The 27,495-nt window shown below is 47.5% G+C and overlaps 1 protein-coding gene across 1 annotated transcript; it reads right to left on the bottom strand.

Moving 5' to 3' along the window:
- Positions 1 to 7,078: 7,078 nt before the first annotated feature.
- LOC141116774 (protein S100-A10-like) lies at positions 7,079 to 23,750 on the bottom strand. Its single transcript, XM_073609200.1, has 3 exons — positions 23,611 to 23,750; positions 9,130 to 9,290; positions 7,079 to 7,362 (listed from the first exon to the last, which is right to left on the bottom strand). Exons 2-3 carry the CDS (start codon positions 9,265 to 9,267, stop codon positions 7,207 to 7,209), a joined length of 294 nt encoding a protein of 97 aa, XP_073465301.1. The 5' UTR covers positions 9,268 to 9,290; positions 23,611 to 23,750; the 3' UTR covers positions 7,079 to 7,206.
- Positions 23,751 to 27,495: the final 3,745 nt, after the last annotated feature.

Here is a 27,495-nt window from a genome sequence, read left to right as displayed (position 1 = left end):
TGCTGGGAGGGGGGAAATTGTGCTGGGATGGGGGTTTTGGGGAGGAATTTGTGCTGGGGGGGATTTGTGCTGGAAGGGGGATTTGGGGGAAAATTTTGCTGGGAGCAGAGATTTGGGGAGAAATTTGTGCTGGAAGGGGGAATTTGTGCTGGTTGGGGGATTGGGGGGGAATTGGGCTGGGAGGGGGGATTTGGGGGGAATTTGTACTGGGAGGGGGGATTTGGGGGAGGGGATTTTTGCTGGGAGGGGAGATTTAAGGGGAATTTGCGCTGGGAGGAGGGATTTGGGGGGAAATTTGTGCTGGGGGAGGGGGGATTTGTGCTGGGGGGGGATTTGGGGGAATTTGCGCTGGGAGGAGGGATTTGGGGGGAAATTTGTGCTGGGAGGGGGGATTTGGGCGAATTTGTGCTGGGGGGGGGGGATTTATGCTGGTTGGGAGGTTTAGGGGGGAAATTGGGCTGGGAGGGGGGATTTGGGGGGAATTTGTGCTGGGAAGAGGGATTTGGGGGGAAATTTGTGCTGGGAGGGGGAAAATTGTGCTGGTTGGGGGGGATTAGGGGGAACATTGGGCTGGGATGGGGGTTTTGGGGAGGAATTTGTGCTGGGGGGGGATTTGTGCTGGAAGGGGGATTTGGGGGAAAATTTTGCTGAGAGCAGAGATTTGGGGAGAAATTTGTGCTGGAAGGGGGAATTTGTGCTGGGAGGGGGGGATTAGGTGGGGAATATTTGCTTTGAGGGGGGATTAGGTGGGGGGATTTTTTGCTGGGAGGGGGATTTGTGGATAAATTTGTGCTGGGAGGGAGGATTTGGGGAGAATTTTTTTTTGGGTGGGAAGTCGATGTTTGCTAGGAGGGGTAATTTTAGGGCTAGGAGGATTGAATTTTTTTTGAGGGGGGGGGATTTGGGGGGCAAAGATTTTTGTGCTGGGAGGGGAGATTTCAGCAGAGGGGGCAGTTTTATACCGGGAGGAGGGGAATTTATGCGTAGGGGTAAGCATGCAGATTAGTGCTCAGTGGTTTTGGGGGGGGGAGGGGTTTGCTGACACATATTGCTCATATATTTTAGGGGGGGCTCCAGATGCCCTTGTCCCGGCACTGTTGGTGACCCCGGCCAGGATCTTCCAGCCAAGTCCCCTCCACAGAAAGTACATTGTCTGAATTGTCCCTCCCTAGTTGGGGGTGGGCAGGAGGGGAAGCCGCCTAGGGTGCTTCAGAAGGAGGGGGGTGCAAAGAGGGCAGAACCTGCAACCTATGCTATTGGGGTATTCACAGCACATGGGGGGAGGGGTACTTTTGTCATTTCCATGTCTCATAAACAGGCAGAGTGAGGCGGAGTGCTCCTTTAAGCTGCACGTTCCGTGTAGAGACTTGCCGTCTGGGAATTCGCACTCGGCGGACTTTGTTCTCTGTATCCGCTGGCAGCGGGTCAATATTTGCACCCCTCTTATCTCTGAGCCGCTGATAGTCTCCCGATGAGTCATCCCAGAGCTCCGCCCCCCCAATCTGCAATGTTTATACCGAGATAACGAAGTTTATACAACGAAATACCCAAGGAAAGGGCTAGATGATGCTGGACGTCCTCCAGGCAGGAAGTGGAGCGGGGCTCTATCTGACTTGCTGCAGCTTCTAATGCACATTATGAGAAGCTCACAGTGTGAGGTGTCATCAGAGGAAGACATTTTAGTCCAGGAGAGGAGCCGGCACACCCGGAGGATGGAGGTCGGCCACTGAAACATTGCACAGGTGGACCCCTCTTCTTTTCATCCCCCAAGCAAAACATGACTTAGTAGTTGGTGGAGAAACCCTTGTTGGCGATCACAGAGGTCAGATGTTTCTTGTAGTTGGTGACCAGGTTTGCACACATCTCAGGAGGGATTTTGGCCCACTCTTCTTTACAGATCTTCTCTAAATCTTGCTGTCTCTTGGCACCTCGAAGTTTCAGCTCCCTCCATAAATTTTCTATGGGATTAAGGTCTGGAGACTGGCTAGGCCACTCCATGACCTTCATGTGCTTCTTCCCTTGTTGCCTTGGCGGTATGTTTTGGGTCATTGTCATGCTGGAAGACCCATCATGACTCATCTTCAGTGTTCTGGCTGAGGGAAGAAGGTTCTCCTCCAAGATCTTACAATACATGGCCCTGTCCATTGGCCCCTCAATGCGGCAAAGTCGGCCTGTACCTTTATCAGAGAAAAAGCCCCAAAGCATCATGTTTCCACCTCCGTGTGTGACTGTAGGGATGGTGTTCTTAGGGTCATAGTCGGCATTTTTCTTCCTCCAAACAAGGTAAGTCCTCCTCCTCAGGAAGACACATGTACAGGACTGTCTGAAGTTGGCCAATGAACATCTAAATGATTCAGAGAAGGATTGGGGAGAAAGTGCTGTGGTCAGATGAGACCAAAATTGAGCTCTTTGGCATTTACTCGACTCGTCGTATTTGGAGGAAGAAAAATGCTGACTATGACCCTAAGAACACCATCCCTACAGACACACACGGAGGTGGAAACATGATGCTTTGGGGCTGTTTCTCTGCTAAAGGTAGAGGCCAACTTTGCCGCAATGGATGGGACCATGTATTGTAAGATCTTGGAGGAGAACCTTCTTCCCTCAGCCAGAACACTGAAGATGGGTCATGGATGGGTCTTCCAGCATGACAATGACCCAAAACACACGGCCAAGGCAACAAAGGAGTGTCTCAAGAAGAAGCACATTAAGGTCATGGAGTCTCCAGACCTTAATCCTATAGAAAATTTATGGAGGGAGCCGAAACTTCGAGTTGCCAAGAAACCTTAAGGATTTAGAGAAGATCTGTAAAGAAGAGTGGACCAAAATCCCTCCTGAGATGTGTGCAAACCTGGTCACCACCTACGTCTGACCTCTGTCCTTGCCAACAAGGGTTTATCCACCACATACTAAGTCATGTTTTGCTTGGAGATCAAATACTTATTTTACTCCCTGAACTGCAACTCCATTTATAACATTTGTGTTTTGTTCTGGATTTTTGGTTGATATTCTGTCTCTACGATATAAAATACACCTATGATAAAAATGATGGACCCTTCATTTCTTTGTAAGTGGGTAAAACTTACACAATCTGCAGGGGAGACAATCATTATTTTCCACACTGTAAAAAAAAAAATATATATATATATATATATATATATATATATATATATATATATATAAAATAATAATAATAATAATAATAAATAATAATAAGATTTTATATATATATATATATATATATATATATATATATATATATATATATATATATATATATACTTAAAGACCTGGCCTTTTTTGGCTCTCTTTGTTTACAAGTAAAAATCTGTATTTTTTGCTAGAAAAATACCCAGAACCCCCAAACATTATATATAAAAAATAATAATATATAATATTATTATTATTATTTTATTTTTTTTTAGCAGAGACCCTAGAGAATAAAATGGCGATTGTTGCAATTTTTTGTATGTCACCCTGTATTTGCAAAGCAGTCTTTCAAACGCAATTTTTTTTGGAGAAAATACACTTTATTAAAGTGTGTAAAAAAAAAAAAAAAAAAAAAAACAATATATAACCCAATTTTTTTTTTTGTAAAATATATAAAGATGATGTTACGTTGAGTAAATAGATACCAAACATATCAAAATTGCGCCGGCTTGTGGAATGGCGACAATCTATGATACTTAAAAATCTCCATAGGCGACGCTTTTAAAAATGTATTACAGTTTACCAGTTTAGAGTTACAGAGGAGGTCTAGCGCTAGAATTATTGCTCTCGCTCTAACGATCACGGCGATACCTCACGTGTATGGTGCGAACGCCGTTTACATATGTGGGAGCGGCTTACGCATTCGTTCGCTTCTGTGCGCGAGCTCGGAGGAAAGGGGGCATTTTACATTTTTTTTTACTTATGATTTTGATTTTTTCTACTGTCCCTTTTATTTAATTTTTTTAAATCACTTTTATTCCTATTACAAGAAATATAAACATCCCTTGTAATATAAATACGGGATGACAGGTCCTCTTTATGGAGAGATCTCATGTAATAGAAATAAGAGATGACAGGTCCTCTTTATGGAGATCTCATGTAATAGAAATAAGAGATGACAGGTCCTCTTTATGGAGATCTCATGTAATAGAAATAAGAGATGACAGGTCCTCTTTATGGAGATCTCATGTAATAGATATAAGAGATGACAGGTCCTCTTTATGGAGAGATCATGTAATAGAAATAAGAGATGACAGGTCCTCTTTATGGAGATCTCATGTAATAGAAATAAGAGATGACAGGTCCTCTTTATGGAGATCTCATGTAATAGAAATAAGAGATGACAGGTCCTCTTTATGGAGATCTCATGTAATAGATATAAGAGATGACAGGTCCTCTTTATGGAGATCTCATGTAATAGAAATAAGAGATGACAGGTCCTCTTTATGGAGATCTCATGTAATAGAAATAAGGGGTGACAGGTCCTCTTTATGGAGAGATCTTGTAATAGAAATAAGAGATGACAGGTCCTCTTTATGGAGATCATGTAATAGAAATAAGAGATGACAGGTCCTCTTTATGGAGATCTCATGTAATAGAAATAAGAGATGACAGGTCCTCTTTATGGAGATCTCATGTAATAGAAATAAGAGATGACAGGTCCTCTTTATGGAGATCTCATGTAATAGAAATAAGAGATGACAGGTCCTCTTTATGGAGATCTCATGTAATAGAAATAAGAGATGACAGGTCCTCTTTATGGAGATCTCATGTAATAGAAATAAGAGATGACAGGTCCTCTTTATGGAGATCTCATGTAATAGAAATAAGAGATGACAGGTCCTCTTTATGGAGATCTCATGTAATAGATATAAGAGATGACAGGTCCTCTTTATGGGGAGATCTGAGGTCTATAAGACCCCTAAATCTCTTCTTTACCTTAAAAAAGATTAAAAGGACTGATCTTTTGCTTAAAAAAAAAAAAAAAAAGTGTTGACTTCCACCCTTGACTTGAAGTGACATCATGACGCCGCTCCGGTCCTCCAAGACCATAGAGGAGATTAGCGATGACCTGTTTTCTCATTGCTTCCGTGACACACCGTAGGATCGTTTCTCGGGCACGCTGGTGAAAATGGGAAGCCCCAGAAAACAAGTGGGGGAGGAACACCTCCTGCCACTTTGGAAAGTGATGCAGCGAATATTGAGTCACTTGGACCGTTTTAATGAGAAAGCGCCAGCCGCCGGCTGAAAAAAATACAAATTGCTTCATCCATAACCCCAGTAATGTATTTGCAAACCGCAATGTGTATATATATATAAGTATTGTGTGCGGCAAGTGGAGATTGTGTGTGTGTGTGTGTATATATATATATATACACACACACACACACACACACACACTGGATTGTATTTATAGGAAAAAAAAAAAATATATATATACACACATGATAAATGGGGAAAAGTCGAGCGTTCTCTGGCTATATTCTCTGCAATTCGAATGTGTGATTACACACCATACCGCCTTACAGCCACTAGATGGTGCAATGATGAACATCTTTATCGCCTGTGATAATTAGCACCATCTAGTGGCTAGAATTTTTTTTTTTTTAATTGCAGAACATATCATCTTAGAACATTCGATTTAGCCCCATTTGTGCAGAGAAATATTCTATGTGATTTTTAAGGAGAAAAACTGCTATGCTAATTTTTTTTTTATATAGTAAATACCCCCTTTATGTCCACTGACTGTATAAATGTGGAATCCTAGGTGAAAGTGGTATGAATCCTTGGTGAATGCAGTGTGAATCTTGGGTGAATGCGGTGTGAATTCTGGGTGAATGCGGTATGAATGTGGAGTGAATCCTTGGTGAAAGCGATGTGAATCCTGTGTGAATGCGGTGTGAAGCCTGGGTGAATGCGAAGTGAATCCTTGGTGAAAGTGGTGTGAATGTGGAGTGAATACGGAGTGAATCCTGGATGAATGCGGTGCAAATTCTGGGTGAATGCGGTATGTGGAGTGAATTCTTGATGAAAGCGGTGTGACACCTGGGTGAAAGCGATGTGAATGCGGAGTGAATCCTTGGTAAATGAGGTGTGAATACAGAGTGAATCCTAAGTGAATGCGGTGTGAATATGGAGTGAATCCTAGGTGAATGCGGAGTGAATCCTGTGTGAATGCGGAGTGAAGCCTGGGTGAAAGAGGTATGAATGTGGAGTGAATACGGAGTGAATCCTGGATGAATGCAGTGCAAATTCTGGGTGAATGCGGTATGTAGAGTGAATTCTTGGTGAAAGCGGTGTGACTCCTGGGTGAAAGCGATGTGAATGCGGAGTGAATCCTTGGTAAATGAGGTGGGAATACAGAGTGAATCCTAAGTGAATGCGGTGTGTATCCTAGGTGAATGCGGTGTGAATATGGAGTGAATCCTAGGTGAATGCAGAGTGAATCCTGTGTGAATGCAGAGTGAAGCCTGGGTGAATGCGGAGTGAAGCCTGGGTGAAAGAGGTATGAATGTGGAGTGACTACGGAGTGAATCCTGGATGAATGCGGTGCGAATTCTGGGTGAATGCGGTATGAATGTGGAGTGAATCCTTGGTAAAAGCAGTGTGAATCCTGGGTGAAAGTGATGTGAATGCGGAGTGAATCCTTGGTAAATGCGGTGTGAATGCAGTGTGAATCCTGGGTGAATGCAGTGTGAATCCTGGGTGAATGCAGTGTGAATCCTGGGTGAATGTGGAGTGAATCTTGGGTGAATGCGGTGCGAAGTCTGGGTAAATCGAAGTGAATCCTTGGTGAAAGCGGTGTGAATGTAGAGAGAATACAGAGTGAATCCTGAAAGAATGCGGTGCAAATTCTTGGTTAATGCGGTATGAATGTGGAGTGAATCCTTGGTGAAAGTGGTGTGAATGCGGAGTGAATCCTTGGTAAATGCGGTGTGAATACAGAGTGAATCCTGGGTGAATGCGGTGTGAATCCTGGGTGGATGCGGTGTAAAAGTGGTGTGAATCCTGGGTGAAAACCTTTGTAAAGAGACCCTTTAATAATATTTATAGTGTGCACACCAGACACAGCAATGGACACGGATGGTACAAAACACGGAACGTTTATTACGGGATTGGACACGGGTTAGGTAGACTGGAAAGCATTAACAGATTTCGGAGCCCCTCCGGCAATGGGAATGGCGAGATTGGTGGTCGATTGTGGGCGGGGCTTCTTTAGTTCCGGCCCTTCATGTGCTTACAGTAATAGTCATTACAGGCAATGGTGAGGCCGGCGATGAGGGAGAAGAAGCTGTGGAAGTTGACCCGCCCATCGCGGCACTGATCCAAATCCTTCATTATCTTATCCACTGCCAGGGGGTCGTTCTGATTCTGAGGGGGAGCGAGGGAGAAAAAAAATATGGGGTTAATGGAAGGAAGAAGAACATATAACAAAATACTACAATGTATCAACAAAAATATCAGACGACAAGATGATCAGATGTAATATAGGTATATTATTAATGATAGGATATAACATATACTATAGGATGATACAATACTCCTGTGCTGGCAGTCTTCCCTCCGGGATACGGAAGGAATGTGCTACAACCCCCCCCCCCCCACCGCTCATCTTGTTGTCGAATTGCGCAATGTCTTGTGAATGGCGCTCATTGTGTCACCTCACACCCAGCAGAGGGCGTCGCCCGCAGATTAGTCGGGGCAAGATGAGGCCTGCAAGAGGCGCAGAGGGCGCTGATCCTAAAAGGAGGAGACATGGAGGAGCTGGATGTTGGAGGGTGTGAGAACAAGCTGGAGATAAGCCGATGGATTCCCAGATATTTACTATCGGCTTTATGGTTTCCTTTAGTAGGTTGTACCGATCGCCGACAATCACATATGATCCCTTTTCATTCCCCAACCCTATACAATACCGATCCTACACATCCCCAATCCTATACAACCCTGAGTATATACTGTACATCCTCAAACCTATACAACACCAATCCTGTAGAACACCAATCCTATTCATTCCCAACTCTATGCAACTCCAACCCTATACAACACCAATCCTACACATCCCCAATCCTATACAACACCAACCCTGTAGAATGTCAATCCTATGCATCCCCAACCCTATGCAACACCAATCCTGTAGAACACCAACCCTATTCTTTCCCAAACCTATACAACACCAACCCCGTAGAACACCAACCCTATTCATTCCCAACCCTATACAAACACCAACCCCGTAGAACATCAATCCTATTCATATCCAACCCTATGCAACCCCAACCCTATCCAACACCAACCCCGTAGAACACCAATCCTATTCATTCCCAACCCTATACAATGCCAACCCCGTAGAACATCAATCCTATTCATATCCAACCCTATGCAACCCCAACCCTATCCAACACCAATCGTAAACATCCCCAACCCTATACAACACCAACCCTGTAGAACACCAATCCTATTCATTTCCAATCCTATTCATTTGCAACCCTATGCAACCCCAACCCTATGCAACTCCAACCTTATGCAACCCCAACCCTATGCATCCCCAACCCTTTACAACACCAATCCTATTCATTTCCAATCCTATTCATTCCCAACCCTATGCATCACCAACGCTATGCAACACCAACTCTATGCAACACCAATCCTATACAACACCAACCCTGTAGAACACCAATCCTATTCATTCCCAATCCTATCCAACCCCAACCCTATCCAACACCAATCGTAAACATCCCCAACCCTATACAACACCAACCCTGTAGAACACCAATCTTATTCATTTGCAACCCTATGCAACTCCAACCTTATGTAACCCCAACCCTGTGCAACCCCAATCGTATTCATTCCCAACCCTATGCATCCCCAACCCTATGCAACACCAATCCTACACATCCCCAATCCTATACAACACCAACCCTGTAGAACACCAATCCTATTCATTCCCAACCCTATGCAACTCCAACCCTACGCATCCCCAACTCTATACACCCCAACCTCATAATCCCCTACCATATACAACCCCAACTTGAAAAATAAAAGGAAACTGTAGATGCATTTCTCATATATCATCATGAAGGATTGTAGAGGGAATGGAAAGTTGCCATCTGCAGCGGTTTCGTTGGGGGGATGGGAACTCACCTTGAGGAATTCAGGGAACTGGCTCTCCATCAGGTGGTGCAGGTCCTCCTTGCTCATGTAGTTCTTGTCCCCGGCGTACTTATGGAAGGTGAACATGATGTTCTCCATAGCTTGCTCCATCTGTGATGGGACGCCCATGTCTGCGGAGTCTGTGTGGAGTTCTGCAAGAGACGGCGAGAGAGTTCAGTCCAACCGTTTCCATGGAGGCGGTAAAGACAATAAGACATTAATTATTCACTTATAATAACATCCGAAACTGGAGGGCCCCCCAACTCCATCCATAAAGCCCCAATCATGGACAACCACCACTGAGTGCCAAGGACTGGTGCCATGATATTTCCATTTCGTTGAGACATCTAGGTGAGTTTTCACTCCTTATGACTGATCCCTACCGTTAAAGAGAACCCGTCACAGATGACCATTTACAAGAATCTGAATGGAGGACAGGCTGACACGGATGTACGGTCAGATTAAGTAACAAATTTTGATTTCCTGTAGGAAGAATAAAATATGTAGATTCAGGTTTATGATTGGACGGGGTACAGACCTGATCACGGATGTGGAAATACGGGGCAATTTAGGAAAACAGCGATCACAGGTCAATTGGCTTCAGTATAAATCACACAAATAGGAAACATAAGGGGAATACAAAGACACTGAATTTCAAGAGAGCCAACTTCCCTAAACTACAAACCTTGCTAGAAGACATGAATTGGGATAAAATCTTAGGAACAAAGAACACGGAGGAGAGATGGGTTTGCATTAAGAGCATATTAAATAAGGGCATTACCCAATGCATCCCATTGGGTAATACATTTAAAAGAGCGAACAAAAGTCCTGGATGGCTTAACTCCAATGTAAAAATGCATATAAAAGCAAAGGAGAAGGCCTTCAAAAAAATACAAGGTTGAGGGATCATCATAAGCATTCGGACTTTATAAAGAATGCAACAAGAAATGTAAGGGTGCAATAAGGACCGCTAAGATAGAACACGAAAGACACATAGCGGAGGAAAGCAAAAAAAATCCCAAGAAATTCTTTAAGTATGTAAACAGTAAAAAAAAGGGAGGACAGACCATATTGGCCCCATAAAGAATGAGGAAGGACATCTGGTTACAAAGGATGGGGAGATGGCGAAGGTATTGAATTTATTCTTCTCCTCAGTCTTCACGAGTGAATCGGGGGGCTTCAGTAACCAAAACTGCAGTGTTTATCCTCATGACACAACACAGGAAGCACCTCCATGGTTAACAGAGGACAGAATTAGAATTAGACTTTGGAAACTTAACATTAATAAATCACCGGGACCAGATGGCTTGCATCCGAGGGTACTTAGGGAACTCAATCGAGTAATTGCCAGACCATTGTTCCTAGTTTTTACTGACAGTCTACTGACTGGAATGGTACCAGCTGATTGGAGAAAAGCCAATGTAGCACCGATATTTAAAAAAGGGCCCAAAATACATCCCTGGGAATTACAGACCAGTTAGCCTAACATCAATAGTATGTAAACTCTTGGAGGGGATGATAAGGGACTATATACAAGATTTTAGTAATGAGAACGATATCATTAGCAGTAATCAGCATGGATTCATGAAGAATCGTTCTTGCCAAACCAATCTACTAACCTTCTATGAGGAGGTGAGTTGCCATCTAGATAAAGGAAGGCCCGTAGACGTGGTGGATCTGGATTTTGCAAAAGCATTTGATACAGTTCCCCATAAACATTTACTGTACAAAGTAAGGTCCATTGGCATGGACCATAGGGTGAGTACATGGATTGAAAACTGGCTACAAGGGCGAGTTCAGAGGGTGGTGATAAATGGGGAGTACTCAGAATAGCCAGGGGTGGGTAGTGGGGTCCCCCAGGGTTCTGTGCTGGGACCAATCCTATTTATTTTGTTCATAACGACCTGGAGGATGGGATAAAGAGTTCAATCTCTGTATTTGTGGATGATACTAAGCTAAGCAATAACTTTGTCACGAAGTTCTCCCATTCTGTGCCCAGGTCACCAATAACCACCCAAGAATGTGTCGCCCAAACTTCATCCCTTCCCCCAACCTATGGTCAGCACACAAAGGGGGTTAACGTTCCCTTTAGCAGCTCCATTGATTATCATAAAGTGCTCGCTGCGGAGGTGGAGGAGGTTGTAGTCGCTGTGTGTACAGAGGAACATCTAAATGGAGACTAATGGCTGAGATCATCCTCATCTGCTGGGAAAATGGATTCTACGGGAAGGCGGCCAGTAAAAAGTGCGCACTCATGATGGGTCATTGGGGGATTGTACGCGTCTGTCTGTGTGCAGAGTCATTAAACCGTGAATTTCAAATTCCAGATCTGAACCCAAGATGCCAATAGACTGACACCACAACAGACCTTACAGGACAGAAGTACCTATATGTATAGATATTGTATATACAGTATATATACACTGTATTACCAAAAGTATTGGGACGCCTGCCTTTGCACGCACATGAGCTTTAATGGCCTCCCAGTCTTGGTCCGTAGGGTTCAATATTGAGTTGGCCCCACCCTTTGCAGCTATAACAGCTTCATCTCTTCTGGGAAGGCTGTCCACAAGGTTTAGGAGTGTGTCTATGGGAATGTTTGACCATTCTTCTAAAAGAGCATTTGTGAGGTCAGGCACTGATGTTGGACGAGAAGGCCTAGCCCGCAGTCTCCGCTCTAATTCATCCCAAAGGTGTTCTATCGGGTTGAGGTCAGGACTCTGTGCAGGCCAGTCAAGTTCCTCCACCCCAAACTCGCTCATCCATGTCTTTATGGACCTTGCTTTGTGCACTGGTGCGCAGTCATGTTGGAACAGGAAGGGGCCATCCCCAAACTGTTCCCACAAAGTTGGGGGCATGAAATTGTCCAAAATGTCTTGGTATGCTGACGCCTTAAGAGTTCCCTTCACTGGAACTGTGACCGAGCCCAACCCCTGAAAAACAACCCCCCACCATAATCCCCCCTCCACCAAATGATCGGGACCAGTGGACAGGTCTCAGTACTGTGAACCGGGCCTCATCATTACATTCTACTCATAATATTATTATTATATTATCATTGCTTGTATTACCTGAAGAAGGATCCATGATGGTATCCAAGTTCTCCTATATATAACGTGCAATCAGATCCCCGAGCTGCTGCAGTTTATACTGTGAGGGTGTTATATATATATATATATATTTTTTGTAGGTGGAGCCAAAGAAAAACAAGACTTGTATAAATCTCCGGGATCTCATTGACACAACTTTGGCTGATTGGAGTGTCATTTACATTTATGTCAGGGTGGGGCTGTGACCTGACATGAGGACAACCTATGTACTCCGATCTCTCCCTCCACCTGTGTGATCACCTACAGACCTACCGCATAACGTGAGACACAGAGAAACACACCACTATTATTATTATTATACATTTATATAGTGCTGACATATACCACAGCGCTGTACAGAGATCACTGAGCCACTCACATCAGTCTCTGTACAGAGGAGCTTACACTCTAATGTCCCCTCCCCCCACAGTCACATCAGTCTCTGTACAGAGGAGCTTACACTCTAATGTCCCCTCCCCCACAGTCACATTAGTCTCTGTACAGAGGAGCTTACACTCTAATGTCCCCTCCCCCCCACAGTCACATCAGTCTCTGTACAGAGGAGCTTACACTCTAATGTCCCCTCCCCCCACAGTCATATCAGTCTCTGTACAGAGGAGCTTACACTCTAATGTCCCCTCCCCCCCCCCAGTCACATCAGTCTCTGTACCAGAGGAGCTTACACTCTAATGTCCCCTCCCCCCACAGTCACATCAGTCTCTGTACAGAGGAGCTTACACTCTAATGTCCCCTCCCCCCCCCCCAGTCATATCAGTCTCTGTACCAGAAGAGCTTACACTCTAATGTCCCCTCCCCCACAGTCACATCAGTCTCTGTACAGAGGAGCTTACACTCTAATGCCCCCCCCCCCCCAGTCACATCAGTCTCTGTACAGAGGAGCTTACACTCTAATGTCCCCTCCCCCACAGTCACATCAGTCTCTGTACCGGAGGAGCTTACACTCTAATGTCCCCTCCCCCCCCCACAGTTACATCAGTCTCTGTACAGAGGAGCTTACACTCTAATGTCCCCTCCCCCACAGTCACATCAGTCTCTGTACAGAGGAGCTTACACTCTAATGTCCCCTCCCCCCACAGTCACACACTATTATTATTATTATACATGTGTATAGCTCTGACATACAGTGCCTTGAAAAAGTATTCACACCCCTTGAAATTTTCACATTTTGTCATATTACAACCAAAAACGTAAATGTATTTCATTTTTATTTTATGTGATAGACCAACACAAAGTGGCACAAAATTGTGAAGTGGAAAAAAAATGATACAAATAAATATGTGAAAAAGTGTGGGGGGGGGGACATTTGTATTCAGCCCCCTTTACTAAAATCTAGCGGAACCAATTGCTTTCAGAAGTCACCTAATTAGTAAATAGAGTCCACCTGTGTGTCATTTAATCTCAGTATAAATACAGCTGTTCTGCGAAGCCCTCAGAGGTTTGTTAGAGAACCTTAGAGAACAAACAGCATCATGAAGGCCAAGGAACACACCAGACAGGTCAGGGATAAAATTGTGGAGAAGTATAAAGCAGGATTAGGTTATATAAAAATCTCCCAAGCTTTGAACATCTCACGGAGCTCTGTTCAATCCATCATCTGAAAAGGGAAAGAGTATGGCACAACTGCAAACCTACCAAGACATGGCCGTCCACCTAAACTGACCGGCCGGGCAAGGAGAACATTCATCAGAGAAGAACCAAGAGGTCCATGGTAACTCTGGAGGAGCTGCAGAGATCCACAGCTCAGGTGGGAGAATCTGTCCACAGGACAACTATTAGTCGTGTTCTCCACAAATCTGACCTTTATGGAAGAGTGACAAGAAGAAAGACATTGGTGAAAGAAAGTCATAAGAAGTCCTGTTTGTAGTTTGTGAGAAGCCATGTGGAGGACACAACAAACATGTGGAAGAAGGTGCTCTGGTCACATGAGACCAAAATTCAACTTTTTGGCCTAAAAGTAAAACGCTTTGTGTGGGGAAAACTAACACTGAACATCACCCTGAACACACCATCCCCACCGTGAAACATGGTGGTTGGCAGCATCATGTGGTGGGGATGCTTTTCTTCAGCAGGGACAGGGAAGCTGGTCAGAGTTGATGGGAAGATGAATGGAGACAAATACAGGACAATCTTAGAAGAAAACCTGTTAGAGTCTGCAAAAGACTTGAGACTGGGGTGGAGGTTCACCTTCCAGCAGGACAACGACCCGAAACATCCAGCCAGAGCTACAATGGAATGGTTTAGATCAAAGCATATTCATGTGTTAGAATGGGCCAGTCACAGTCCAGACCTAAATCACATTGAGAATCTGTGGTAAGACTTGAAAATTGCTGATCACAGACGCTCTCCATCCAATCTGACAGAGCTTGAGATATTTTACAAAGAAGAATGGGCAGAAATGTCCCTCTCTAGATGTGCAAAGCTGGTAGAGACATCCCCAAAAAGACTTGTAGAGAAAGGGGGTTCTACAAAGTATTGACTCCGGGGGGCGCCATACAAATGTCCCCCCCACACTTTTCACATATTTATTTGTATCATTTATCATTTTCCTTCCACTTCACAATTATGTGACACTTTGTGTTGGTTTATCACATAAAATCTGTCTGATTTACCTGAAGAAGTATCCATGATGGAATCCAGCCTCTCCTCTCTATAACACTGCAATCAATATCACCAGGTGCTGCAATTTAATACTGAGTGCAGCTGTGCATAGTAACCAATAAGCTTCCAAGTTTTATTGTCAAAGCTTGATTGAACCACCTATCCTTAGAAACTGATTGGCTATCATGCACAGCTGCACGAGATTCTGAATGCTCCAGTTTTAATAAATCTCACTCTCTGTATATAAATTATATTTTTTTTTATGTTGACTTTTCTTTGAAAATAATCAAGACTTGTATAATGTAGAGGCTGATTGGGGAGTCATTTACATTTATATCAGTGCTAGATCAGGGCGGGGCTGTGACCATGTGTGGGGACAACCTATGTACTCCCATTATTCCCTCCACCCGTGTGACCACCTACAGACCTACCATGAGATCTACAGACCTACCATGAGATCTGCAGACCTACCATGAGATCTGCAGACCTACCATGAGATCTGCAGACCTACCATGAGATCTGCAGACCTACCATGAGATCTGCAGACCTACCATGAGATCTGCAGACCTACCATGAGATCTGCAGACCTACCATGAGATCTGCAGACCTACCATGAGATCTACAGACCTACCATGAGTTCTACAGACCTACCATGAGATCTGCAGACCTACCATGAGATCTGCAGACCTACCATGAGATCTGCAGACCTACCATGGGATCTGCAGACCTACCATGGGATCTGCAGACCTACCATGAGATCTGCAGACCTACCATGGGATCTGCACACCTACCATGGGATCTGCACACCTACCATGGGATCTGCACACCTACCATGAGATCTGCACACCTACCATGAGATCTGCAGACCTACCATGAGTTCTACAGACCTACCATGAGTTCTACAGACCTACCATGAGTTCTACAGACCTACCATGAGATCTACAGACCTACCATGAGTTCTACAGACCTACCATGAGTTCTACAGACCTACCATGAGATCTGCAGACCTACCATGGGATCTGCAGACCTACCATGGGATCTGCAGACCTACCATGGGATGGGATCTGCACACCTACCATGGGATCTGCACACCTACCATGGGATCTGCACACCTACCATGGGATCTGCACACCTACCATGGGATCTGCACACCTACCATGGGATCTGCACACCTACCATGGGATCTGCACACCTACCATGGGATCTGCACACCTACCATGGGATCTGCACACCTACCATGGGATCTGCACACCTACCATGAGATCTGCAGACCTACCATGAGATCTGCAGACCTATCATGGGATCCGCAGACCTACCATGGGATCCGCAGACCTACAATGAGATCTACAGACCTACCATGAGATCTGCAGACCTACCACGGGATCTACAAGCCTACAGAATAATGTGAGACACCAAGAATTGTTTTCGTCTCTGCACCAGAGGAGCTTACACTCCCCTAATGTCCCATCCCCCCACAGTCACACACTATTATTATTATACATTTATATAGCTCTGACATATACCGCAGTGCTGTACAGAGTCAATCACATCATTCTCTGTACCAGAGGAGCTTACACTTTAATGTTATCCCTACATGACCTTTCCTTCTCAGGACTGACAATGCAATCTCTGTGGGGGAAGGGAGGGTGGGGGTTGTACATTGATCTGACAATAAAACCCATCCAGAGTTCAGCACACACATATCACACATTCCGGGAATTCTTTGCGGTATGCAGATATACAGCTGAGAGGGAATCATAAACAATTGCCCTCTCACTGCTGCTGATCTTCTGAGGCTCGATTCACACAGGGGCAACACGACTTCAGCGCAACTTTGCAAGGCGACTTCAACGCGGCTTCAACGCGACTTCAGCGCGACTTTAAGCAATTTACAACGCGACTTCAAGTTGCCTCCAGGACAGGCGACTTTGGCTGTGGCCAATCACAGAATAATCAGCTCTCTGGGAGGGAGGGGTTTGCCTGGGCAAACTAATTTTTTTAACTGTAAAGTCGCTTCAATATAGATGGAGATCCGACTTGGAGGCGACTTCTATTGATTTCTATGGTACAGGTCGCCTAGAAGTCGGATCCAAGTAGTACAAGTAGTATGCTCTGAAGTCGGAGCGACTTCAGTAATGTCAATTAAGACGCTCTCATTCACTGTAATGTAAATCTCACAGTAAAGCGACTTGGGGCGACTTGAGGGCTTACAAGTCGGATCCCAAGTCGTCCTAGTGTGAACCGACCCTGAGGCCTCTTTGCAACCACTTCCTGTCTGCATGCATTCCAGTGGTGGAATTTCTCAGGGCGGCATTCCTGATGGTGACACCAGGGGGCAATGTCTGTGCGATGTGTGATGGAACGCCCATGTGACAGAGTCATATAACAGGAAATGTCTGAACAAGGGCCCCGTGGATGGATCGATTCAGGGGCCCCAGAGATGGATCGATTCAGAGGCCCAAAGGATGGATAGATTCAGGGGCCCCAAGGATGGATAGATTTAGGGGCCTGGAGTTGGATACAATGGGGAAAATAATTATTTGATCCCCTGCAGATTGTGTAAGTTTGCTCACTTACAAAGAAATGAAGGGTCTATCATTTTTATCATAGGTGTATTTTATATGATAGAGACAGAATATCAACCAAAAATCCAGAAAACACATTATACAAATGTTATAAATGGAGTTGCAGTTCAGTGAGTAAAATAAGTATTTGATCCCCTACCAACCAACAATAATTCTGCCCCCCACAGACTGGCTACAGTAGGTGCTCATGTGGTCCACAGATTAGTCCTGTCAATGTAAGAAGGTTCTCCGAACGACAACTGGTTATGTGTATAAAAGACACCTGTTCACAGAATCTCTTCCATTCAAACCTCACCATCATGGGGAAGACCAAAGATCTGTCAGAGGAACGTCAGGGAGAAGATTGTAGACCTGCACAAGGCTGGAATGGGCTACAAGACCATCAGCAAGAAGCTTGGTGAGAAGGAGACAACTGTTGGAGCGATTATTCGCAAATGGAAGAAATACAAAATAACCATCAATCGCCCTCGGTCTGGAGCTCCATGCAAGATTTCTCCTCATGGGATGAGGGTGGTCATGAGAAAAGTGAGGGATCAGCCCAGAACTACACAGGAGGAGCTTGTGAATGATCTCAAGGCAGTTGGGACCACAGTCACCAACAAACCATTGGTAACACAATACGCGCCATGGATTGAAATCCTGCAGCTCCCTCAAGGTCCCCCTCCTCAAGAAGGCCCATGTACAGTCATACCAATGAACATCTAAATGATTCAGAGAAGGATTGGGGAGAAAGTGCTGTGGTCAGATGAGACCAAAATTGAGCTCTTTGTCATTAACTCGACTCGCCGTGTTTGGAGGAAGAAAAATGCTGACTAAGACCCTAAGGACATCATCCCTACAGTCACACACGGAGGTGGAAACATGATGCTTTGGGGCTGTTTCTCTGATAAAGGTACAGGCCGACTTTGCCTCATTGAGGGGCCAATGGATGGGACCATGTATTGTAAGATCTTGGATGAGAACCTTCTTCCCTCAGCCAGAACACTGAAGATGGGTCATGGATGGGTCTTCCAGCTTGACAATGACCCAAAATATACCGCCAAGGCAACAAAGGAGTGACTCAAGAGGAAGCACATTAAGGTCATGGAGTGACCTAGCCAGTCTCCAGACCTTAATCCTATAGAAAGTTTATGGAGGGAGCTGAAACTTCGAGTTGCCAAGAGACAGCCAAGAAACCATAAAGATTTAGAGAAGATCTGTAAAGAGGAGTGGACCAAAATCCCTCCTGAGATGTGTGCAAACCTGGTCACCAACTACAAGAAACATCTGACCTCAGTGCTTGCCAACAAGGGTTTCTCCACCAACTACTAAGTCATGTTTTGCTTGGGGATGAAATACTTATTTTACTCACTGAACTGCAACTCCATTTAAAGCATGAGTCTTTTTCTGCATTTTTGGTTGATATTCTTTCTCTATTATATAAAATGCACCAATAATAAAAATTATAGACCCTTCATTTCTTTGTAAGTGGGCAAACTTACATAATCTGCAGGGGAGACAATCATTATTTCCCCCCACTGTAGAACCGGACCCGAAGATGGATAGATTCAGGTCCCCTGAGGACGGAGGGATTCAGGGGCCCCAGAGATGGACAGGTGGGGGTTCGGTTTATGACACACAGTGCAGATCAGAACAAATACAATGGACATTGTTTCTGGGAAAGTTTAATGTTTGTTGGCAGGTAGATAACGGCTTTGATTGTCAGTTTTGCAGACAATTAGGAGATAGTGGCCTCAAGGTCCACCCCACCCCCTCCCTGGAGTCCCTCCGTGTCAGTGTCAGCCAGGCGCGGTTATTGGTTCAGGCATTCCTCCAATCCATTCCAAACATCCCAGTAATTAGGACCGCACCCCACTCATCATTCCATCAACAGACCCCAGCCTGGAGGATGAACTCAACACTGGTCAGAGGGAAGGTGGAGCTCTAATGAAGGGCTGCCCTAGACCAACGCTAATGGAACCCTGGCACAGGGATGGTGGGAACCCCTCATAATGGGCACAGCGGGTGTACAGACCTGGGAACTCAGCACAGGGATGGTGGGAACCTCTCATAATGGGCACATCGGGTGTACAGACCCGGGAACTCAGCACAGGGATGGTGGGAACCCCTCATAATGGGCACATCGGGTGTACAGACCTGGGAACTCAGCACAGGGATGGTGGGAACCTCTCATAATGGGCACAACGGGTGTACAGACCCGGGAACTCAGTACAGGGATGGTGGGAACCTCTCATAATGGGCACATCGGGTGTACAGACCCGGGAACTCAGCACAGGGATGGTGGGAACCCCTCATAATGGGCACATCGGGTGTACAGACCCGGGAACTCAGCACAGGGATGGTGGGAACCCCTCATAATGAGCACAGCGGGTGTACAGACCTGGGAACTCAGAACAGGGATGGTGGTAACCCCACACTCCGGATAAAAATACGGTGTAATAATTATGGGCGGGGCAGAGTAGCCAGCATGGATAGAGTTGCCACCTCATCCCTTTAAACCCGAACACATATGAATTACACAGGTTCTGAGGCTAATTAAATGCAGATAAGGCACTAAGTGAGTTTAATTACCACCTTAATCAGCCTCAGACCCTGTGTAATAATATGTGTTTGGGTTTAAAGGGATGAGGTGGCAACCCTAAGCGTGAAGCACACAGTGATTTTCTCTTCCTGGGTGTGGCTCGCATGGACTCTATACTTGCGGCCATCTGTCCGTTATAAGAGAAGACCGTTACTACCATTGCACAGAGTGTCCCCTTTAAGGGAAATCTGACCTCCATTAAAGATTGCCTCTTCCATGGAGAACCCCTATCTGCCACTCCCATTATCTGCTACAGTCAAAGATTCCATTAAAAAAATGCCCCTGAACTGCTGATTTTCCACAGCTGACTACTTAGCAATGACTATAAACCACAGAACTCCTATCTACATTGCATTGTCCGGATACATCGTCATCCTGCGGCACAGTCACCGACAGGTCAGGGTTGGGCGGAGGCTGCATAGATGAACCACCTAACGGTTTCCTGTGACACTGCCTTTTAGATTGTAAGCTCTGAGGACCACAGCCCCCCCCCCCCCCCCCGAACCCTCTTCCATTGTAACTGTATTACCTCCCTTTATATTGTAAAGCGCTGTGCAAACTGTTGGCGCTATATAAATCCTGTATAATCAATAAATAAGTTCCTGCCGTCCCTGGAGGACGCAACCGGTGGGGTCGGAGGGGCAAAACCCCAAAGTGGGTGAGAATTGGGGCGGCAAAGGGGGTGACCCAGCCTATCAGAACCCACCTACAAAAGTTGCGTGACTTTCAGGTGGGACGGATCCTGTAAGGAACACTCAGTCCTCCATAACAGACAATGATTTAATAGAATAATTAAGAAAATTGGCGCAGCGGGCTCCGCCGTGTCTCCCGGCACGCACGGGGTTAAGCGGGCTGAGCGATCGCAGGGAGTGCGGTCTGTGGGCTGAGTGCAGGGTGTGTCCCGCCTGTGTGTGCACAACACGTCTTCGCAACACTTCTCCAGTCTCTCATTAACCCCTTCCTGACCCGCCCCCCCCCCAACACCGCACCTGTCCGGCCTGCCTGCGCTTTTCTGATGACATCATCAAAATTAACTAATCCAAGACCGTGCCAATCACCCGTGTCGTTATCGTATGTCAACCCCTGCATGGTTGGCAGACCCCCAAACCCATCCGCACACCGCCCCCCCCGGCGACCGATAATCAAACCCCACCCTCCGACGAAAATTTTAAAAAACGCAATTTGGGGTGCGCACTTCGGCGAAAGGAAAGCACGAAGAAGACCGAAAATGAGGCGATCGGTTAGAAATAAAAGTTGCAATAATGTAATGATTTTTAATCGTCTGTGGTCGGCGTTGCTCTGCAGACGCAACAACAGCCCCCCCCCCCAACCTGTTTGCAAACCTCTCGTGACCAATAATCAAACCCCGCCCTCCAACGAACGCAAGAATGCAAATTTGGGGTGCAGAACAGCGAAAGTAAAGAATTAAAAAGACCGAAAATGAGGCGATTATTGCGATCAGTTAGAAATAAAAGTTTGCAACATTGTAACCATTTTTTAATTGCACGTTGTAAGCGACGCAAACGCCCCCCCCCCCCAAAGCCGTCTGGCGACTGATAGTCAAACCCGGCCCTCCAACAAAGGAGCGCAATTTGGGGGCGCTCAACGGCGAAAGTTAAGAGCTAACCGGCCCCCAAACCCCTCCACAAACCCCGCCCTCCAACGAAAGTAAGAACCCAATTTGGGGCGCGCAACGGCAAAAATAAAGAGCCAAAACGAGGAGATTAATGTGATCAGTTAGAAATAAAAGTTGCAACATTGTAATGATTTTCAATCCTGCGTGGTCGGCAACACTCTGCGGACGCAACCGCCCCCCCAAACCCGTTTGCAGACCACCCCCAGTAACTGATAATTAAACCCCACCCTTTTAAAAAAGTAAGAGCGCAACTTGGGGCGCGCAACGGCGAAAGTAAAGAATTAACCGCCCCCCCAACCCATCCACAAACCCCGCCTTCCAACGAAAGTAAGAGCGCAATTTGGGGCGCCCAATGGCGAAAAAGCTAACGCCCCCCAAACCTATCCACAAACCCCACCCTCCAACGAAAGGAAGAACGCAATTTGGAGCGAGCAACGGCGAAAGAGCTAACCGCCCGCCCCCCCAAACCCGCCCAAGTAAAAGCGCAATTTGGGGGTGCCCAATGGCGACAGGGCTGACCCCCCAAACCTATCCATAAACCCCGCCCTCCAAGGAAAGTAAGCGCAATTTGGGGGCGGCCAATGGCAAAAGAGCTAACCGGCCCAAGCCCATTCACAAACCCCGCCCTCCAATGAAAGTAAGAGCGCAATTTGGGGCGCGCAACGACGAAAGAGCTAACGAGCTAACCGCCCCCCAAACCCATCCACAAACCCCGTCCTCCAATGAAAGTAAGTGCGCAATTTGGGGGTGCCCAGTGGCAAAAAAGCTAACCGCCCCCCCCCAAAACCCATCCACAAACCCCGCCCTCCAACTAAAGTAAGAGTGCAATTTGAGGGCACCTAATGGCGAAAGTAAAGTGCTAACCGGCCCCCCCCAAACCCATCCACAAACCCCGCCCTCCAATGAAAGTAAGAACGCAATTTGGGGGCACGCAACAGCGAAAGCGCTAACCGACCCCCCCGAACCCATCCACAAACCCCGCCCTCCAACGAAAGTCAGAGCACATTTTGGGGTGCGCAGCGGCGAAAGTAAAGAGCTAAAAAGACCGAAAGCGAGGCAATGAATGCGATTGGTTAGAAATAAAAGTTGCAACATTGTAACGATTGTATCCCTGCGCTGTCAGTGATGCTCTGCAGGCGCAATGATTGACAGTCAAACCCCGCCCTCTTAGGAGAGTAAGAGTGCAATATTTTTTTTTTGGGGGGGGGGGGCGATATGGAAAAAAAAATTAAAAATGGGAGCTAATTAATATATGAAAAATAAAAGGTTGCGACATTATATCCGTTTGCATTTTACATTTCCTGCTGCAATAAATCGCTCACCTTCACTGTTCTAGAAACTTCTGGGGCGACCTCCCCCTCCCCCCCCCCATCAATTCTAGGGGACCGGAATGGCGTCCAGGCGCATGCAACGACCCGCAATGTATAGACAGGTGAAGGGGGCTCATTTCATTTCTCCTCCCTGCGAATCCACCAACCCCCCCCCATGACCTGTCAACGAATCTGCAGCAAACAACGGGGAACTGACTGAAATTTTCCAACCTGCCCCACCCATTGCAGCTGCAGACGAGGATCCTTCCACAAAGTTGGCGTTTACGGAACGCAGTAATAACTAGCAGATAGATATCGGTCTTTTGATTGGCTGTAAGGGGTTAAGGCTTCCCGTGTTCCTCAAGGCGCCCCCAACAGGTCACGTCTTCAGGATTTCCCTCCGATGAACCGGCTGTGGGAATTACTAAGGCAGAGAAACCGATCAAATCACCAGAGCAAAATAATGGAGAGCCTGAAAACATGACCTGTTGGGGCGCCTTGAGGACTGGAGTTGGGAAACATTGGGGTGAAACGCTCAGAACGAGCCCAACGGACAGGAAACGCGCCGATATTTGGCGTCCGTTGGTCTCGCCACGTGTATGGGGGGCGGGAATATAAGAAGTGAAAGATGAGGATGACGAGGAGGACTCACCTTTGGGGCAGATAGAGAAGAGGAGGACGGTGCGGCTCGGAGTCGGTCTGCACAATGTGAGCCGTCAGCAGAGAACTCCTTCCTTAGAGAAGGACCAACCCTTGAAATCTGAGTCACTTCCAGCCTCGCCCCTCCCCCGCCTCCTCCTCCCAATCCTGGAATTCTTCCGTCATCCCCGTCCCCCTCACCCCCCCCAGGGTCCACCTCACCCCATGATCCCTCCTCACCCCATGGGTCCCACCTCACCCCCCCAGGTCCACCCTCAACCCATGACACCACCTCACCCCATGGGTCCCTCCTCACCCCATGATCCCTCCTCACCCCATGGATCCCTCCTCACCCCATGATTCCTCTTCACCCTCTGGGTCCACCCTCACCTCCCCATGGGTCCCTCCTCACCCCATGGATCCCTCCTCACCCCATGGGTTCCTCCTCACCCCATGATCTCTCCTCACCCCCGGATCCCTCCTCACCCCATGATCCCTCTTCACCCCCTGGGTCCACCCTCACCCCATGGATCCCTCACCTCCCCATGGGTCCCTCCTCACCCCCTGGGTCCACCCTTACCTCATGGATCCCTCCTCACCCCCCCGGTTCAACCTCACCCCATGGATCCCTCCTCACCCCATGGGTCCACCCTCACCCCATGATTCTTCCTCACTACATGATCCCTCCTCACCCCATGATTCCTCCTCACCCCATAATCCCTCCTCACCCCATGATTCCTCCTCACCCCATGATCCCTCCTCACCCCATGGGTCCCTCCTCACCCCATGGGTCCACCCTCACCTCCCCCCGGGTCCCTCCTCACCCCATGGGTCCTTCCTCACCCCATGGATCCACCCTCATCTCCTGGGTCCACCCTCACCCCATGGATCCCTCCTCACCCCATGGGTCCACCCTCACCTCCCCCCCGGTCCCTCCTCACCCCATGGATCCACCCTCAGCTCTCCCCCGGGTCCCTCCTCACCTCATGGGTCCCTCCTCACCCCATGAATCCCCCCTCACCTCCTGGGTCCCTCCTCACCCCATGGATCCTCCCCCCATGGGTCCCTCCTAATCACCTGGGTCCCTCCTCACCCCATGGGAATACCCTCACCTCCCCCCGGGTCCCTCCTCACCCCCTGAGTCCCCCCTCGCCTCCCCCCGAACACACACGTGGTGTAAACCTAGAGGGCTCATTCACACGGGGCGCCCAGCCCCATCCTCCATGCTGAGCCGCTTTTTTGCTGCGTGTTCGTCCACCTTGGATGCCGACGCAGCGGCTGCGCGGACACGGGGCTCAGTGCATGCGTTCAGATCCCTGCACCCGCCCATGTGACCGCGCAGCCGCTGCGTCTGCATCCACCTCTATAGGCTGTCGGTGCGCAAACCACCACAGTTCGCTTTTCAGAGGCGCGGTACACTTGCCGCACATGGTAATAAGGTCTGATTGATTACATACAATACATGAACGGCATGGGGGGATTGGGGCCCAACATGTGTTGGTGTGCCGCAATGCCGCTCATTCTGGATGGTACCCAAAGGACCTTGCCGATGGGACGTGCGTTGCACCACGTTGCATCTACTGGTTTTTTGGCATTGGCAGCTCACCTATATTTTTTAATAGGCTTCCGTAACGCCCTGCAAGTTGGCGCATGCGCGTTGGCACATGCACGTCAGCGCCCCGCGGTGCTGTGAATGGGCCCGTGCACTGCCAGCTTTCCCCAGACAAATGTGTGCAGCATTTACACCCAATTCCAGGTGAACTCCGCCTATTTTTTTGTACACTTATCTTTTCCAGAAGGCTTCAGGTAGATCACATGATGTGCGAGGTCCTCGGCTCCGGTGCGGAGAGGTCTCCTGTGACGCAGAGTGCGCCGCTGGCGTGATGACATCATGGTGAAGACCTTCAGGGGGCGGATCTATGACACCCCGCACTCACAGTATGTCCTCAGTCTTCTGGAGTGAACAGTGTGGGGCATCATTCAAACAGGGTAACTGAGGACATCTAGTGGTGGAAAGGAAGTACTGCCGGGGACAGCTCCGGGGGGGAGGTGAGCGCTGCAACCAGAGCTGCTTTTTTTATTCAGATCTTCTGGGGGACCATAAAAAAAAATAACCTGCGACCTAATGGGGTCTAAAGGTTTCCTTTAAAGTGAACCTGTCAGTTCATGAATATTGTAGCTTTGTAGTAGCCAAGAGGAAGCATTTCCTCAGTCTCCTCTCCCCAGGTGATCAGGCTGTACATTGTAACTTTGTAGAAGGGGGAGGAGTCATTTCTTCAGTCTCCCCTCCCCCAGCGATCAGACTGTACATTGTAACTTTGTGGGAACGGACACCAGTAATACTCAGCGAGGGGGGCGTGTCTCATTATAGCGGGGGAGGGGGGGGTCACAATGTACAGTCCCCGGGGGGGGGTGATATTTGCGGTTTGTTGTGTTATTCCCTCTTTATAGTGATTTATGTGAGGTGGGGATTTGTAGATTTCCTCATTTTGTAACAAATATCACATTATAATATAATTTTCTGTAGAACGGCTCCCCTCCCCCCCTTCCTGCTCTCACACTTTGAATGACAATTACTCGGTCATGTAACATTTGGACACAGAGGAGATTTTTATCATTTTTTAGAGACAGACAGAACTTTCTTTTGGTGGTATTTATTCACCACTGGGGGGGAGGGGGGTATTTTTTATTTTTTATTAAAATTTTATTTCTGTTATAAAATGTTGTAAATAAATAATTTTTCTCCTCCACCGATGGGCACTGATATGTGGCACTGATGGGCGGTGCTGAGGGGCAATGACGGGCATCACTGGTGGGCACAGATTGGAAGCACTGATGGGCGGCATTGATGGGCACTGATAGGCTGCACTTATGAGGCGGCACTGATAAGTGGCACTGATGAGGGGCAATAATGGGGAACTGATGGGCGGTGCTGAGGGGCAATGACAGGGCATCACAGGTGGGCACCGATTGGAAGCACTGGTGGGCACGGATGAAGCGGCACTGATAGGGGGGACTGATTGGCGGCAATGATGGGGCACTGATAGACGGCAATGATAGTCATCACTGGTGGGCATGGATGAAGTGGCACTGATAGGGGCACTGCTGAGACATCACTGATAGGCTGCACTGATGAGGCTACATTAATAGGTGGCACTGATAGGCTGCACTGATATGTGGCACTGATGGGGGGCAATGATGGGCGATGCTGAGGGGCAATGACAGGCATCACTAGTGGGCACAGATTGGAAGCACTGGTGGGCACGGATGAAGTGGCACTGATGGGCAGCAATGATGGGGCACTGATAGATGGCAATGATAGTCATCACTGGTGGGCACCAATTGGAAGCACTGGTGGGCACGGATGAAGTGGCACTGATAGGGGGCACTGTTGGGCGGCAATGATAGGCATCACTGGTGGGCACAGTTGAAGCGATACTGATATTGGGCACTGATGGGCGGCAATCATGGCCGCTGATAGGCGGTGCTGAGGGGCAATGACAGGAATCACTGGTGGGCACGGATGAAGTGGCACTGATAGGGGGCATTGATGGGCGGCAATGACAGGAATCACTGGTGGGCACTGTTGGGGCCGCACTGATGATCAGTGTAGAAGGCCCCGGTGTGGATTTGCCAGTTATCGGCTCTCCTCGGTCGCTGTCAGACGGAGAGGAGAGGAGAGGAATGCCAATAACCGGAAAATCCTGTTTAGATTGTGATCAGCTGTGATTGGCTCTTTAGCCCGATCTGTAATCAGCGGAGGACACCTGGAGATCACAGATCAGTGCCGGCCTGCAGGGGGCGTGCGGGAGGTGTGATCACAGGAGGACGTCATACCATGCCCCCCCCCCCGGCAATGTGCGGCCGTGCTGTAACCGTCATTCAGCTATAGTGTGGT

This window comes from Aquarana catesbeiana, linkage group LG13 (assembly GCF_042186555.1).
Source record: "Aquarana catesbeiana isolate 2022-GZ linkage group LG13, ASM4218655v1, whole genome shotgun sequence".
Classification (NCBI taxonomy): domain Eukaryota; kingdom Metazoa; phylum Chordata; class Amphibia; order Anura; family Ranidae; genus Aquarana; species Aquarana catesbeiana.
The sequence above is the reverse complement of the archived record's forward strand: the minus strand, read 5'-3'. Positions and strand labels throughout refer to the sequence as shown.

Coding starts and splice junctions, on each gene's coding strand:
- LOC141116774 (XM_073609200.1), bottom strand. CDS start 9,267: ATGGGCGTCCCATCACAGATGGAGCAAGCTATGGAGAACATCATGTTC. Junction 7,363..9,129: donor AGTTCCCTGAATTCCTCAAG/GTGAGTTCCCAT, acceptor GCTCCCCCTCAG/AATCAGAACGACCCCCTGGC.